Genomic DNA, 13,328 nt, shown 5'->3' on the forward strand with positions numbered 1-13,328 from the left:
AGAATTATAAATTATTATATAAAATATGTAAAATGGGGGCTCTTCTGTATAAACTTTTGCTCTTTTAGAGGCAAAATATTTTTGTTTGTTTCCTGTACTTAGTAGCTTAGTTACTTTTCATGGCTACTAAACACCAGAAAATACCCTGCCATAGACCATACTGTTGCCTCTGCTAAAACACACATGGACAGATATCTGTAAATGATCAGCATTGTCTATTTTAGTAGCCGTGACAAGTAGCTGCTACTAGTAGCTTTGTGTGTCTTCACCGTTACTAAGCCATTCTGCCTATATCTGTGTATTTGTTAGAAAATCTGCTTAGCTCTTATATAGCAGGGTGGTTCCCCAGACATAGTGTGAATGTGTATGAGTCTAGAATGATTGTATATGTGTGTGTTTGTGTGTGACATTCTGCAACTTTCAGTGACTTGGCTTGTCTGAGTGCATTCATGACATCTATTGCCAATGGTAAAATGAACTTCAGATTCTGCTGCCCAGTTATAACATATATAATAAATAATGTACCTCCTATTGTCAAATCTAAGGATATTATAAGTCACCGAGGAGTTCCATGACCATATAAAGGTTTTATACAGATCATAGAACTCCAAGATGACTTCTAATATCTTCATATTTTACAACAGGAGGTACATTTATTATTATACATATGTTTGGAAGACAGATATTACATTACTGATGACATCACTCAACACTGTTATAAAGGTATAATTTACAGGATATTCATGTATTGTGTATTATATACTTACATATACATTTCATGAACATACACGGGCTGAGAAGAAGCTAACTCCACCCAGACTGTGCTGGCAGCTTATTGACCTGTGTATCTGGCCCAACCCATACTTTTGGTTAGATATCTATTGGGCAGATTAGAAAGTTTGTTGGTGAAGACCTCATCAGTCCCTTGATGCAGTGCTCTCTTGACAGGTCTGTGTTGGCCCGGAGTATGAACCAGTCGTTGGCTTTGGAGCCATTGGATCAGCCCGATTTGGCCTAGTGTACATATAATTACATTGTACGGTGCATCTTATTCTAATACAGAACTATTTGGACTACAGGGATTTTGATTGCCCTGGGAAGGATTTCACACACTTCTTTCTGTCTTTTCTGTATTCTTGGAGTGCTGAGATATAGTAATACATGAATAATATGGTGGGAAAATGGTTTTAATGTCAGCTAATTGCTTCCATGTGTTCCCTAGCATCTTCTATAAGCTATGTTGCCCCTGCCCCCACAGCCTTTATACTCAGGATGGGTGGGATACATTGCATTTTCTGTTTATTTTTTTGTGTCCTATGATATTTCTCTAGTATCACGCTTTATTTGACTTCTTTATACATATAATTCACTGTTGGGTTTCTTGGGTTTGGCCTGTTCTTTTCACAGAAGTTCTTGCTGTCCTAGGCCACAAGCAATGGTATACTGTAATTATAGTCTGTATGCAGCCAGTTTTGGTTATCACTTGCCCTTTAAAGGAACAGTAACACCAAAAAATCAAAGTGTATAAAAGGAACTACAGTATAATGTACTGTTGCCCTGCACTGGTGCAACTGGTGTATTTGCTTTAGAAACATTACTATAGTTTAGTAAATGAAGCTGCTGTGTAGCCATGGAGGCAGCCATTTAAAAGAGAAAAGGCACAGGTTACATAGCAGATAACAGATAAGTTCTGTACAATACAATGGTGTTTTGTCTGTTATCTGCTATGTGCCTGTGCCTTTTCTCCTTTTTCCAGCTTGAATGGCTGCCCCCATGGCTACACAGTGGCTTATTATATAAACTATAGAAGTGTTTCTGAAGCAAATGTGCAAATTTTACCAGTGCAGGGCAACAATGCATTGTATTATGATTACTTAAAAACATTTTTATTTTTTGGTGTTACTGTTCCTTTAACTGTCTGGGCACCTTCCAACAAAACAGAATAGCTGTGCTTCAGATTTATTGCTTTTTCTTTGCTTTTACATTATTCTGCACTGGGTTGACAACCTCTGTCTTGTAAAGCTAACACCGCTAAAGTCAGTGGGTGTGAACAGTACCCTAACTGTCACTCAGAAAAGACCAGGAAAATCCCAGCGATTCTTGGGGCATTATACAGAGTCCTGCCAGATTGTTGTGAGCACTACTATTCTCATGGGTTTCTTGTATCATCTTGCTATTCTGGATGTTGGGCACCTTTGCAAGCTACATATGGCACAAACTTCATATGGGTATTGGGGCACTTCTCCACAGCACCCAACTGTGCAGCCTTCCATTGACTAGTTAGCTAGGAACAGGTATATTCCTTTTAAATAAATAAAAAACTACTTTAGTGCATCTCTGTTAGCTTAATAGTGGATATGTCCTGTGTTCCATAAGCCTTACAAAGATGAGGCAGCTTTATACAGCAGACTATATCTGAACTACATAAAATAATCTTTAAAGTATTACATGTTTTCTGAGGCCTGAAGACTGCTTTCATTTTCTGCACTGCTGGAAATTTTGTAAACCAATAGGAACCCTGCAAGTGCTGTTATTGCCAGGGAAGACTTAGAGAAAAATGGAGATTTACAGTATACATCATTGCAGTATACAGTGGTGTGAAAAACTATTTGCCCCCTTCCTGATTTCTTATTCTTTTGCATGTTTGTCACACAAAATGTTTCTGATCATCAAACACATTTAACTATTAGTCAAAGATAACACAAGTAAACACAAAATGCAGTTTTTAATTGAGGGTTTTTATTATTTAGGGAGAAAAAAAATCCAAACCTACATGGCCCTGTGTGAAAAAGTAATTGCCCCCTGAACCTAATAACTGGTTGGGCCACCCTTAGCAGCAATAACTGCAATAAAGCGTTTGCGATAACTTGCAACGAGTCTTTTACAGCGCTCTGGAGGAATTTTGGCCCACTCATCTTTGCAGAATTGTTGTAATTCAGCTTTATTTGAGGGTTTTCTAGCATGAACCGCCTTTTTAAGGTCATGCCACAACATCTCAATAGGATTCAGGTCAGGACTTTGACTAGGCCACTCCAAAGTCGTCTTTTTGTTTTTCTTCAGCCATTCAGAGGTGGATTTGCTGGTGTGTTTTGGGTCATTGTCCTGCTGCAGCACCCAAGATCGCTTCAGCTTGAGTTGACGAACAGATGGCCGGACATTCTCCTTCAGGATTTTTTGGTAGACAGTAGAATTCATGGTTCCATCTATCACAGCAAGCCTTCCAGGTCCTGAAGCAGTAAAACAACCCCAGACCATCATACTACCACCACCATATTTTACTGTTGGTATGATGTTCTTTTTCTGAAATGCTGTGTTACTTTTACGCCAGATGTAACAGGACACGCACCTTCCAAAAAGTTCAACTTTTGTCTCGTCGGTCCACAAGGTATTTTCTCAAAAGTCTTGGCAATCATTGAGATGTTTTTTAGCAAAATTGAGACGAGCCATAATGTTCTTTTTGCTTAAAAGTGGTTTGCGCCTTGGAAATCTGCCATGCAGGCCGTTTTTGCCCAGTCTCTTTCTTATGGTGGAGTCGTGAACACTGACCTTAATTGAGGCAAGTGAGGCCTGCAGTTCTTTAGATGTTGTCCTGGGGTCTTTTGTGGCCTCTCGGATGAGTTGTCTCTGCGCTCTTGGGGTAATTTTGGTCGGCCGGCCACTCCTAGGAAGGTTCACCACTGTTCCATGTTTTTGCCATTTGTGGATAATGGCTCTCACTGTGGTTCGCTGGAGTCCCAAAGCTTTAGAAATGGCTTTATAACCTTTACCAGACTGATAGATCTCAATTACTTTTGTTCTCATTTGTTCCTGAATTTCTTTGGATCTTGGCATGATGTCTAGCTTTTGAGGTGCTTTTGGTCTACTTCTCTGTGTCAGGTAGCTCCTATTTAAGTGATTTCTTGATTGAAACAGGTGTGGCAGTAATCAGGCCTGGGGGTGACTACAGAAATTGATATTGAAATTGAAAATTGAAATTGATAAACCACAGTTAAGTTATTTTTTAACAAGGGGGGCAATCACTTTTTCACACAGGGCCATGTAGATTTGGAGTTTTTTTTCTCCCTTAATAACGTAAACCTTCATTTAAAAACTGCATTTTGTGTTCAATTATGTTATCTTTGACTAACAGTTAACGGTTTTTGATGAGCAGAAACATTTAAGTGTGACAAACATGCAAAAGAATAAGAAATCAGGAAGGGGGCAAATAGTTTTTCACACCACTGTATGTGCAACTTATATATCCTAATACAACTATCTCAAATGGGTTTGCACAAAGCACTTTACTGGTGTAATTTAATGGCATAGTTCTTCAACGGGCATTTCCAGCCCAAGGCCTTCAACCCGTGTGAGGTACAAGACACCAGTTACAAGGCTGAGGAATATGGCATGTCTTTCCACCCTGAAAAACCTCAACACTCAAACATTTAACTGAAGAAGTCAATTGATAGAATTCTTCCATAAAAGAAATGTTGGTGTGCGCTATTGGATAGAATGATTCTTGGCTCTTCAAGTTATTTAGGCAAGAAAACACTGGAGAAAACATAGAAATCTTGATCTGTGTGAGAAACACTGTATTTAGTTGAGACCAACATAGATAAAATGTCTCAACCTTTGATAAATCTACCCCTTAGATATTCTGGAATCAAGGTTGTGTATTCCTTGACTTTTGTTCAGCAGTTCTCCAGTTTTATTTGCTTCCTTTGCTGAAGGAAATGTAATTCATGCTGCTTATGTCGTCACCAATATGTCCTTCAAATTGCACCTTACCTTTCAGCTCGGGTACAGTCCAGGTTTTTTTGATTAAAAGGGAAGTGATTTGATAGGATGAATCAGGTTTTTGAGAGAGCTAAGTATGGCTTAAGCCGGCCATACCATAATATTGGTGCATGTATGGTGGCTCTCTGTTTCCAATATCTATGTACTGTCTGTGGTTCCTTGTTTGCTCTCTGTATGTTTGGCCTGCGGGCCAATTGTTTGGAGAGGTACTAATTGCCCCCTCTGTGGCTTTCGTTCAGTAGACAGGGTGGGCTAACCATTAAAATTCAGCCAAGGCCAGGGACGGTAATAAACCAATAAATTTGTCATAACTAGGCAATCTGCCCCACCCCCCTCTATTCCACTCAATACTGCCTTCAGCCTGCCCCATTCTTTCCTTCCTAGCTTCCACATACTTACCAAATCCCATGCTGATTCAATGCTGATGGCACAGCTCTCTGCATGTCATATCTCTGGCCTGTGACATCATGGCACCACAACTCTCCCCATCCTTGACATGACCCCCACCCTGGCTGTTATCTTCCATGTTAAAAGATGGCAATCTTATAAGCAGGTCGGAAGTGTGGCCATAGGATACTAGGTGTTATGTTAAGTTCAGTGACACATGAGGAGATTATTCTCCCCACAATTAATCTCCTCTAGAGGTGGCGACTAAGCTCCTCGAATGCTTACCTACTGGTGACAATGTAAAGTGCAGATATGAAAACATATGCGTTGCTTCACTTTCAAAGTCACCCAAAGTTGCCTCACGAGACAACAGAGACAGAAAATAAAATAGATCTTATCAAAAACAGTCTGTTTGATTGCAAGGGCCCAACAAGTGATTGACCGTTTGTGAATCCTTTTGTCTATACCCGAGAATCAGGGTGCCATCAGGGCGGACAGGCAGGACTCCTCAGTCAAGGGCCCAGTCAAAACGGGGCTTGCGTGGGTTTTGATAAATTCAGAGCAGAATTAATGTTTGGACATTTGAGCATATGGGGCCCCATTACTCTTTGTGTTGTACTCCTCCACCCTTTTCCTGTTTCTGTGATTGCTTGTGCAGTGCCAGTTCTGACTGCCCAGTGTATCAGTCATGTACGGTGGTTTCCAATACAAACACCCAGCTTTGTTTTCCTTTACTAAGTGGGTGTGAGCGAGGCCTCTAATAAGAGGTGACATCCTCAGAGAAAGTATGGCTTCTGGGAGCGGTCGGCATATTGAAATCACCATTGGCATGGACCAAACTTATGCATGGATTCTGCTGAATGTAACTAATTAGTGTGTCTGTGCCTCATTTAATCCAGTTATTTAACGTAACGCTGGCTGGTATTTTATGGTATTTATTTGCAGCCAATACACATTTAGTTCCGTTTTACTGAGAGATGCTGACAAAACAAACACACACTTTCCTGTGGCCATAATTCTCTTTTCATGGAAACTATAAATAAATAAACCAAAGACCAAGAAAACCGCATATACACTTCAAAATAGTTCCTTTTCTGAGAACATGGGAAAGTGCCGGAAGGACTCCCATAAAGGCACAGGGGCTTGGGAGAAGGTCGCTATTGGCGCTGAGAGCCAATGCGGAGAGTTCTGTTCCCTAGGGAATCACTTGGGAACACTTTCATTTTTCCTGCAGGAGAATTTAAAGGGCCAGTACACCCTGGTGTAGCTTCCCTTGCCACACTGCCCTGGTGCGCTAGTAAAAATGCCAGTCCAACTTGCCATGCACAGTGAAACTATGAATCAGCCCAATACTTTGTGCCCAACACAACATTAAATCTTTATTGTTATTACGGCCATTGTTCAGTGTGTGCAGTCATACTATCTAGGCACCAGGATTTGTGTTTTTCATCCTTAGAAACCAGCATTCTGGGATTTGTGTTTTTGGCTGCTAATACTCCAAAACCCTGTTATTACTGTGTTCCAAACCGCTAATATAAAGCCAGTATCATTGGCATCGAACCCTTGCACTTGGCTCTTCCTTCAGCCTTTTTCTGTTACACGGTTAATATAAAAGATGAATTCCATCTGGTCCCTGCCACATATTCACGCTCCAGGCTGCTTCTTATAAGTTTGAAAATTGCAATACGCCGGCAAAGAAATAATATGGCTATTTAGCCAGACTGTGTTGGAGAATATACCAGGAAGGAAATAATGTGGCTATATAGCCAGGATGTGTTGGAGAATATACCAGGAAGGAAATAATGTGGCTATATAGCCAGAACGTGTTGGAGAATATACCAGGAAGGAAATAATGTGGCTATATAGCCAGAATGTGTTGGAGAAGATGCCAGGAGGGAAATATTGTGGCTATATAGCCAGAACATCTTGGAGAAGATACCAGGAAGGAAATAATGTGGCTATATAGCCAGAACATCTTGGAGAAGATACCAGGAAGGAAATAATGTGGCTATATAGCCAGAATGTGTTGGAGAAGATACCAGGAAGGAAATAATGTGGCTATATAGCCAGAATGTGTTTGAGAATATACCAGGAAGGAAATAATGTGGCTATATAGCCAGAACGTGTTGGAGAATATACCAGGAAGGAAATAATGTGGCTATATAGCCAGAACGTGTTGGAGAATATACCAGGAAGGAAATAATGTGGCTATATAGCCAGAACGTGTTGAAGAATATACCAGGAAGGAAATAATGTGGCTATATAGCCAGAATGTGTTGGAGAAGATGCCAGGAAGGAAATAATGTGGCTATATAGCCAGAATGTGTTGGAGAAGATGCCAGGAAGGAAATAATGTGGCTATATAGCCAGAATGTGTTGGAGAAGATACCAGGAAGGAAATAATGTGGCTATATAGCCAGAACGTGTTGGAGAATATACCAGGAAGGAAATAATGTGGCTATATAGCCAGAACGTGTTGGAGAATATACCAGGAAGGAAATAATGTGGCTATATAGCCAGAACGTGTTGAAGAATATACCAGGAAGGAAATAATGTGGCTATATAGCCAGAATGCCAGGAGGGAAATAATGTGGCTATATAGCCAGAATGTGTTGGAGAAGATGCCAGGAGGGAAATAATGTGGCTATATAGCCAGAATGTGTTGGAGAAGATGCCAGGAGGGAAATAATGTGGCTATATAGCCAGAATGTGTTGGAGAAGATGCCAGGAGGGAAATAATGTGGCTATATAGCCAGAATGTGTTGGAGAAGATGCCAGGAGGGAAATAATGTGGCTATATACATGCAGGCTGTAGGGGATGCAGCTTCTGACTCGTGAGACTGTAAAAACTCCTTTTAATAGGGACAATCGCTTATGAATGTCATGTCTGTAAGAATTAATCTTGTTGTAAATGGAAGTGTAATGGAGTGTTGGGCTGGGTTGTTTATATCTGCTGCCTTTCCAGTAATCCCACTAGCAGTGCACTGGGGGGGTGATTTATTTCTGCATGGCTGCCGGATGCGAGGAAAGCCTGAGTTGCCCAATAGAGCTGTCACTATGATGCTTGCAGCTGACTTCTTCGCTTAATACTTGCTTTTATCGGCCAGCTCACTTACTGGAGTCATCAGAGACAGGAGAGCGGCTCCATTAGAGCTATTGATGGAGGCTTCAGTTAATGTAGCGTGTGGCCAGCCCTTGTTCTGCTTGCAGGATATGTATATAAAGTGCTCCGTGTCTGCCCCCATAAATTCACTTCCTAAGGATTCAGCAGCAGCTAAAGGAACCACAACTGGAAACAATTATGTGCATTTGGAAAGCTTTGTCCGGTCAAATGAAGCGTGGGGCACTTGTATGTACAGGTATGGGATCCCTTATCCAGAAGGTATGGCGATCCAAATTACAGAAAGACCCCCTATCCGGGAAACCCCAGGTTCTGAGCATTGTGAATAACAGGTCCCATACCTGTACTATTGCACTATGAGCATTTTGCCACTCATGCAATTTCCAGCTTGGCAAAATGGCAGAGGGACCACAATTAAAAATTCACAGATGCTGGCACAAGGCAATTATAAGCAGGGAGAACTCTGCACGTTTATTTAATGCAACACAGTAATGTTTTGGGGTGAACCCACTTTGTCAGACAAGGGACCATAATTGCCCTAAATGCTAGCAATATTCACCTGACCAGGTGAGTGCACACTGAGTGCCTCATTCAGATGAATGGAGGGGCAATTGTAAATGGGCAGTGGACCTGTGTGCCATTCCCCCAAGCAATTAGTAGCTCTGTGGGCGAGAGCAAAACACCTAACACCCCCCCCCCCCATTCGGCTGAACCACTAAATTAAAACATTTTCAACTTCTGTGTTTATATGACAAAAAGTCCTGTGATTTTAAAAATTTGGATTCGGTTCCACCAGGCACGTTGATTCAGCCAAATCCTGCTGAAAATGGCCAAATATTGATCGAATTCCAAACCGAATGCTGGATTTAGTGCATCCATATTATTTATGAGGGAAATATTACCAATTTGTAAGAATCCTTCTTTAATAAACATTACCTATTCACATGATTGTGAGCAGAGCAAATCAAAGCGTTCCATGGATTCAGTTGTGTTTTTCTATCAAACGTTTGCATGTTTTTCTCCAAGGAAAGACTCTGTGGATTCCATTGTAATCTTCTGGGCATTGTGTAATCATGCGATGAGATCATATGAGCCCAATTACATCTGCTCTAACTCATGTTCCTACACCCTCCGCTGCTTCTCGTGCTGTCCTGGGTGTTGCACAGAAAGATGAATTTGGGATCATGTGCTTTGCTTAATTGGGGATACAAGTGGCTAATTTCTTTGCTTTTCTTCCAGACTGTAGCTTAGTCATTTCCAATCAGCTTCCTTCTTTTCTAATTGTGTCTGTGAGAGACGGCATATATATTTCTACCTCTCAGATATTGCACACTCCCTGTATTCTACTGGCAATTGTGATTGTTAAAAAAAAAAATGTGTAGTATGTTGCTAATGCTATTCACCAGATGGTGGCAGTAGAGAGCCAGGAATGACAACAGTTCATGGTTTGTTCTTACCCACATTAGAACTACATAAAGTTGCAAATAAGCAGCTTAGAATGTAGAACCTTCCATGGAGAGTTACAGCTGTGAGACATGTAACATATTTAACATATAAAATTAAAAATACTTCCTTAAACAGACTGTTTGTACAGAGATTGTTATGAATGGGTTACCACAGCTTTAACACATGGCATTTGAGTTTACCATGGTTCCATGATATGCCATAGGCATTGGCCTTGCATCAGCACCATTGTTTTACTGGCATGATGACCATAAGCTCCTTATAACCTACCATTGACTTGCTGTTTTATTCATAACCCCATTAAAGCTTTCTTAGGCTTTCTCGTAATCTCTAATGAGAAATGCTTTATATCTGTGCTACTATAGAATTCTCCTTGTACAGCTCTTCTTGGAAATTTGAGGGTATATGGACACTATAACGGTTATATGCACTAAGGGATTTTTTTTTAGTTTCTTCCAATACGAATACCATCACTCACCATCCAAATGTTATCCAGCCTAATTGCCCTGCCAGGCAGCTTCTCATCAGCAGAGAAATGTCAAAAACTGCCTGTGCCCTTTGCCATTGAATTCTATTCAAAGTGTCTAACACTGCTGGTACAGACAGTTATTGGCCCCCAAAGAAATTCCTGCAGTCTCGGGTGCTTACTATTAAATTCAGTAGGAGGCGGCATGGCAGTTTCTGGTGTTTCTCCCCTGGCTAAAATACATTAGTCAAGAAACAGCCAGTGTGCCATGGGGCACTAATACAAGAAGTGTTGCCCTAGCTTGCATGGATTTCTGGTCGTCATATGGAATTATTTCATGACAATATTGAAATCTCTTCCCTAAAGATCTCTTTTCATAGCAAAATAATCGACTGTTCTCAGATTTCCTATCGTCTCCATTTTCTCTCTGTATTATTTTCTTGTTTGCCATTGTCTGCTTTCCCCTATCCTGGCTCTTCACTGTCTGTGTCCGTCACTCATCTATATTGTATTGTAATGTCCCTGTCTGGTCTTAATGTGTCCTTGTAGTGCTGATGTGAAAAGCTAAAATAGCATCAGTCAATTAGCTGCTCTCGTTTCTGGGAAAAGCCATTGATTTTTTTGCTTAAGTGCCCCTTTAGTTTGCGCATCACAGGATGCGGTATTATTGCAGGCTGGAAATTAAAATCTAAATACCTTAATGGAACAGGGGCCCTAACCCACAAAATGTTGCCATTGTTGCTGCACCCAGTCCATACCTGCGTCTTTCCGCTCTGTACTGCATGCGTGCCTTATGGCAGTGGCACAGGGGTAGATTAGTCACCTGTGACAAACCTTTGTTGTCATGGACGACTAACCTCTCCGCAGTGCCATCCCACCAGCTAGCGTATAAAACGCCTGTGGGATGGCATTCGCGTTGCTTCGATGTCCCGAAGTTTCCTCTGACAACAACTTCGAGCAACTTCGGGACATTGCTGCATCGCGTATGCCATCCCACCAGCGATTTATATTCTAGCTGGTCTGATGGCACTGCGGGAAGATTAGTTGCCCACGGCAACGAAGATTTGTTGCGGGGTGACTAATCTCCCGTCTGCCACTGCCATTAGTTTCCAAGACAGGAAAGCTTTGGGTGCAGGGGAAGACCGTACCCTGTCTGGGCCAGACCCATCCTGAGCTCACAATGGTCCCCCAAATTTCAACCTAACCCTCCTGACCTAAGTGTAACCCTGCGAGTTGCAAGTCAATCCATACTCTGAAAGCTCCAAATGGAAGAATACCAATTCCTTCGTCTTTTATTTAATAAAGCAATTCCTCATTTTTCCTCTTTTATATAGTAAATTTCACGGCTGCCATTGTGTCACAGATTGACCAACTGAGTGATGGCTTAATTGCTGTCATACATGCACTAGGGCAGTGATCCCCAACCAGTGGTTTGTGAGCAACGTGTTGCTCACCAACCCCTTGGATGTTGCTCCCTGTGGCCTCAGAGCAAGTGATCATTTTTTAATTCCTGGCTTGAAGGCAAGTTTTGGTTGCATGAAAACCAAGTATAATGCCAAACAGAGCCTTCTTTAGGCTGCCAGTGAACATAGGGTCTACCAAATAGCCAATTATAGCTATATGTTGGCACTCTCTTTTTCCATGCTTGTGTTGCTCCCCGATACGTTTTCCATTTGAATGTGGCTCACGGGTATAAAAGGTTGGGGATCCCTGCACTAGATTAATGTGATATTTTGCCTCTTGTAACTGATACTTTCTGGCAGTGTGTAATTCTTGACCAACAAGTGGAGTCATTGATGGCAGTAGTCTCTGGTAGGCTTGAGGAGCACTGTAGAACTGGCATTCTAAAGAGCATTGTCCATAGAGAAGCAGTTGCTGGATTCTCAGTGGGGGTGGGGGGGGGGGGTGACATTTTAAGACTGTAACATCTTGAGTTGGTTTTACACCATCAGCTTTATTGTGCTCCTCAAGGTTTCCAGAGACTGTTTCAATCGGTGACTACACCTGTTTCCTTGTTCAAATGGCATTTTCCCCCAGAGAATGCAGCAAATGCTTTTCTGTGGATGATTTAATATATAAAAGCCTTTGCTGCAGTCTCAGACTGAATTTTGTTGTAAGAAGGTATCATCTAGAGCTGATTATACTCCATCATCTTTATATGTCTGTTAACTATGTTGTTTTACTGAACTAACCAAGTTCTTATCATCTCTCTCCTGCAGATCTGGGTGAGCTGAAGCTGATGAGAGGTTAGGGAAGATCAGAATGACAGCGGTCGCGACAGACTTCGACAACATTGAGATACAACAGCAATACAGCGATGTCAACAATCGCTGGGATGATGAGTGGGACAATGAGAACAGTTCTGCCCGCCTGTTTGAGAGGTCCCGCATCAAGGCCTTAGCAGGTACGTGGGCTACTCCTGCTTTCTACTTCTCATAATGTGATCAATAAAATGAGTTTCTTTGGTCATTTTTCTACTTTGGAGATTCTACTTTACTTTGGGGAGATTCCCCAGAGCAGCCTAAATTAAATAGGGGTTAAAGATTCTCCATAGTCAGATGCTCTGGTGCCTCGGTGCACCTAAGTTGAATGCTTAAACTTAGTGGATTCACTCTACAACCCCTTTAAAGGAGAAATAAAGCCTTGAAATCAATCTAGCAAGAAATGATTTTAGATACTGAACCCCAAAGGATCAGCACTCCTGGGGTCTAGGATGGAAACACTGATCTTATAGCTGTTTGATAGTGGCATTAAGGCTGCTAGAAGAACTTACTTCTTCCCAGTGACCTGTAATTCTAGTGGGAGAAGCTACAGCAGGTTACATAGGTGCTATGCACTACGCTGCTTTGCAGTATGACTGTGAGTAGGTGTAACTCGTTCGCTACTTGCAGTATGACTATGTTGCACGCAGCAGTTAGAATAGATTAAGGCAAGATAATAATAATAATGAAGCATTTTGGAGTGCTTTACTTTTCACCCGGTTTAGCATTTTTGTGGAAGGTATGTTGTAATCCGTTTTAGGCTCAGACTTTCAATCTACTATAAAGTCTACAGTGTTTATGTACAAATCATATAATAAGTGTTATGCTGTAGGGTTTTTTTCAGCACACATGC

The 13,328-nt window shown here is 41.4% G+C and overlaps 1 protein-coding gene across 1 annotated transcript in view; it reads left to right on the forward strand.

The window, feature by feature from the left end:
- sptbn1 (spectrin, beta, non-erythrocytic 1) overlaps positions 1-13,328 on the forward strand; it is a 119,539-nt gene that overhangs the window by 18,744 nt on the left and 87,467 nt on the right. The window contains exon 2 of the mRNA NM_001375351.1: positions 12,434-12,618. Coding sequence (NP_001362280.1) covers positions 12,477-12,618 — 142 coding nt within the window. The 5' untranslated portion in view covers positions 12,434-12,476. The remainder of the gene's footprint in view (positions 1-12,433; positions 12,619-13,328) is intronic.

Source organism: Xenopus tropicalis, chromosome 5 (genome assembly GCF_000004195.4).
Source record: "Xenopus tropicalis strain Nigerian chromosome 5, UCB_Xtro_10.0, whole genome shotgun sequence".
In the NCBI taxonomy this organism is placed as follows: Eukaryota; Metazoa; Chordata; class Amphibia; order Anura; family Pipidae; genus Xenopus; species Xenopus tropicalis.